Source organism: Tigriopus californicus, chromosome 1 (assembly GCF_007210705.1).
Source record: "Tigriopus californicus strain San Diego chromosome 1, Tcal_SD_v2.1, whole genome shotgun sequence".
Classification (NCBI taxonomy): Eukaryota; Metazoa; Arthropoda; class Copepoda; order Harpacticoida; family Harpacticidae; genus Tigriopus; species Tigriopus californicus.
In genome coordinates, this window is record NC_081440.1 from 14,776,197 (window position 1) to 14,780,168 (window position 3,972).

General features: G+C 43.8%; 1 protein-coding gene and 1 long non-coding RNA gene across 2 annotated transcripts in view; one reads left to right on the plus strand and one right to left on the minus strand.

Moving 5' to 3' along the window:
- LOC131880292 (F-box/LRR-repeat protein 7-like) overlaps window positions 1-3,972 on the minus strand; it is an 11,732-nt gene that overhangs the window by 5,593 nt on the left and 2,167 nt on the right. The window contains exon 2 of the mRNA XM_059226886.1: window positions 2,276-2,497. Coding sequence (XP_059082869.1) covers window positions 2,276-2,497 — 222 coding nt within the window. The remainder of the gene's footprint in view (window positions 1-2,275; window positions 2,498-3,972) is intronic.
- Window positions 189-3,972, plus strand: part of LOC131880299 (uncharacterized) — an 8,932-nt gene continuing 5,148 nt past the window's right edge. Inside the window, exon 1 of the long non-coding RNA XR_009373250.1 lies at window positions 189-401. This is a non-coding gene — a long non-coding RNA (uncharacterized LOC131880299). The remainder of the gene's footprint in view (window positions 402-3,972) is intronic.

The window sequence follows — 3,972 nt, forward strand, 5'->3', positions numbered from 1 at the left end:
GATCTAGTACACATTTGTAGTGCGACAAAAACNAGTGGGTTCTGTCAGGCTTCGTGTTTTGTATACACTTAAGATTATTTTCAACACCAGGGTGAAAATGTAAGTTTTCTTCGCGTGATACCGGCCGACTTCCAAGTCAAGGTTAATTGACACTTGGGCAATGGGCTCGCGTGCCAAGATCTAGGATACAAAAAAATCTCCTTCGATTCCTGACAAGAATGGTGCTTGTGCCAATTTGTATGACGAATGATTTGCATGTCTCTTGTTCCGGTATTGACATGCATACAAATTGGCCACCCTACCATTTCAGATTGGTTAGGATGTTGAAGTCTGATTGGACCTTTTATCTACTCAAGAAAAGGCTTGAAATACTCGCTCTCGCTTGTTCGAATGAAAATGAGGTAAGCGGCGAAGAAACCCCCAAAAATCAGGGCGTTAAGGAATTGAGATAAAACAAAGCGGTGTTCAAATCTTCAACCTGGCTTATCTTCTGGCTTTGGCGTAGACCCTTGATAACATGAAGATAGTGAAAGTGGCAAAAATGACTCAATATAAAAAAAACTCATTTGGGATGATGGCCTACCTGTGGAGGTGAGATTGCTGAGGCCCTACCCAATAAAAGGTTCCTTCATACTTTTTGCACAAATTGCATAGCCAAATCTAATGACGAGTCGAGCTTTAGCTCTGTACATAGAAAAGAATTTCTCCTCTCGTCTTCTTGGGACTCCATCGTCCCGAGGAATTGAGCTTGGGTAGTTTGTGAAAATATGATGCACCCATGAAAGAAAGTTTCGGTGGCTCCCTTTTGAACAGATACACTTTTAATAGGGAAGAACGGGAAAGAATTTGATCTGATAAACAGATGGGAAAACGCGGAATTCGTCGTAAATTGCATGTCCAGAGAGGTCTCAAAAATGGTTCTCTGAATATTAGTCGAGAGCATCCGTGTAGAGAAGTTTTTCATGGAGGCGCATGGAGTGACTAACTGACTTGCAACTTTTCGGTTGCAACTTGCACGAAATTTTTCGAAAACTGCTCTTTGATTAAAAGCCGATCATCACATGAGATCGAAGTTCATGTACTACTACCACTACTACTACCACTACTACTACTGGGATGTCATGAGACCCGAGTTAAAAAGAAGGAGAAGGCGGAGGAGGAGGAGTAACAGTAACCTTTCGAGCGAAGTTGATTCAAGTTCGTGAGTGATCCCAGGAAAATGATCGGGCTCTAAACTTCGAGCTTTGTCTTCTTACTCGACTGATTAAAGGGGAAGTCACAGCATCTTGATACTCGATCCAGATTGGAGGATATCTCATCGTCCTCGTGACAGACAGACAGATTTAAAAGCCCTCCTCACTTTGCTTACGAGGATGCTGCTCATTTCCCTTAATTGTGATTCCATATCGGTTCGATCCGGTTCATCGATTTTCGAGCTTGAACCCCAAGTGGCCCGTCACGGATATTTGATCGGCCCTAGAAGCCTTCTCGAATCTTGTTAGGTATTCCAATTGTAGGTTAGGTGGGTTTACTCGACCTGCTTTGTAGACATAGCCACCCCTTTGTCCATGGCCATGGCCGTGTATGTACTACCTACTACATTCCTACCTACAGTGAGTTACAAGGGAGCTACACCTGAGTGGGTTCGTGACCCACCACTTAGATGTCCTAGCGCTCACGACCCCCTACCCTCGAAATTTCCCAATTGTTTTAAAGTCATGCATTCAAGTCATATTTCATCTCCGACAGGCTACTCTTGGGTTGTTTGGGTGTAGCAGCCAAAATGGCGAGGGATAAAAATGTCCCTGTCACAAGAGATCTTGTCGAGACGCAGCTGGGCTCTTTCTTCTAGTGACAGGGATCCAGGCAATCTTCAGCCTACTTACTGGTGATTAAGACAGTAATGAACCAAGGCAAAGAGTTACAAGCTTTACAACCTTCGAGATGGGTTCTAGAGCTAGCCTGACTTGAGCCAAACATGATGAGTGTTCAAGCTCTTCTGATGCTGTGCATTTCTGTGGGAATGGAAAGAGAGCGAGAGAGAATTCCCTTTACGGTCATTTGTTGAGGAATCGAGTCACTTCCACCCAACTCCCTCCAAGTCTTCTTAAAGTGATCATGCTTCATCGTTCGTGCCCGTTTAATGGCCCGTTAAAATTTGCTGCAATTAGCATGCTGGCCCAGATAAAGGATGAACTCGACAAAGACAATTTCTAACCTACATTTTCCACTTCATCGCGTGAAAAACCACATGCTCGTAGTCTACTGTATTTACCTGAAAAGTTGAGGCAGCGCCGCAGGTACAAATGTTGAAGGTTGGGGGTGACTTTGAGAATAATACCCAATCCCAAATCAGTTATCCGAGGGCAATCGGTCAAATCGAGGTATTGAAGGAACACACTGGGGATGGTCCCCGGTGGAACGCCCACAAGAGCAGCTGTGGCTGGGCTGGGCTCTGCTATTCCACTCACGTCGAATGTGCTGACCTGAGAACAACCTGCAAAGAGTCGAAATTTTAGTTATAGTGGGCTGAGGGCAAGCGAAATCGTACTCCGTTCCTTGCTCTCAAAGCCAACAACAACTTGTCAGGATCAGTTCATGAATCAAGCTGACTGATTGGATTGGGAACATTAGCGATGCATTTTTGGGCTCTTTTTGTTGGAGGCACGCGAGGATAATGAGTGAAATCTCTGGCAGATCGACGAGGAAAAATTCAATAAGATAAGTGATAACCATGGCAGATCGAAAAGGAAAAACTCAATAAGCTTAGAACAAGGATTTCAGGTATCTGCATGTAAAATGTCAAGGTTGCAGGGAGATCGTTTTCCTTCTCACTTTGATGGGCAAGTCAATGGTGTGGGGCAAGGTGGCCATTCTCTCGCCTCCCTCATTATCCTCCATTGGAGTTGTTTGCATAAGTAGTAATTTGGTCGAGATGCTCTTGAAAGGCACTAATTTGGTCTTGTAGAAAAATGAATGCATCCTTCAAAGACGGGTAGACTTTTTCTTCGAGTCTTGAGTGGCGAAGGACAAGAAAATCAGGCCTGTCAAATTTCTGACACCTCACTCCGCGGAAAGTAAGATTTATTCGCATTTCCGGACTAGCAAAGTCATTAAAATCTCCGGATAATTTCCTATTGGCTACAAGTGGTTAACATTAGTCTCATCAGGTTCAAGTATGGCCTCGAGCCTGTCGCTTGGGTTACTTTACACAGTTTTTGACACATCCAAGAATAGCCTCATTCTTAAGGCATTCGTTATATTAGCCCGCATTCAAATTCGCATTCACATGACGCGAGAAAAATGGTCATGCATAGAACTGCGAATGAAAAGGGAATATTCCTCCTCAACCTTGGCTAAAATTCATTACCATTCGTTACTCTCAGCGGATTTAGATCTTACATTCTCTTATTTGAATTAAGATTTTCACTCTCTGGTGCAGTCCTACTCTTCCCTTTTTTTTGAACTATTTCTGTCCCAGGTCATTTTAGTTTTTGATTGTTGAAATGTCTTTTCCCATATCTAACGAATTGTATAAGGAGCACTCACGAGGTTTGCGAGCTATTCTAGTCGTTAAATGCACAATCCTTTGCAACAGCATTGTCTCGAAAATGAGCGACTATCAAATTATTGCTCGCTCGGCGTCTCGATCCTGACGTGACATGATAGAACTCGGCCAGAATCGAGTTGCAAAAAAATGGTTGACGGAACGTCACCCTGTTTCGTACCGTGGATTACACGTTTCATGGACTCCCCTTTTGGCCATAAAACCCAAGTCAAGTTGGCAAAAGATGCGAGTAAATTTGAATATTAATCAGCACAAATCTCCGACTCCACCCAAGCAAAAAATGGAGCCACAAATTAAATCAGCAAATGATCTCGTCTCAGCCCAGCTCGACGGATGAGTGAAGGCAAGAGAACTCGAGGAACCCTCGGGCACTAAAAGTTCATTTGCCGTCATAAGGGGGGAGG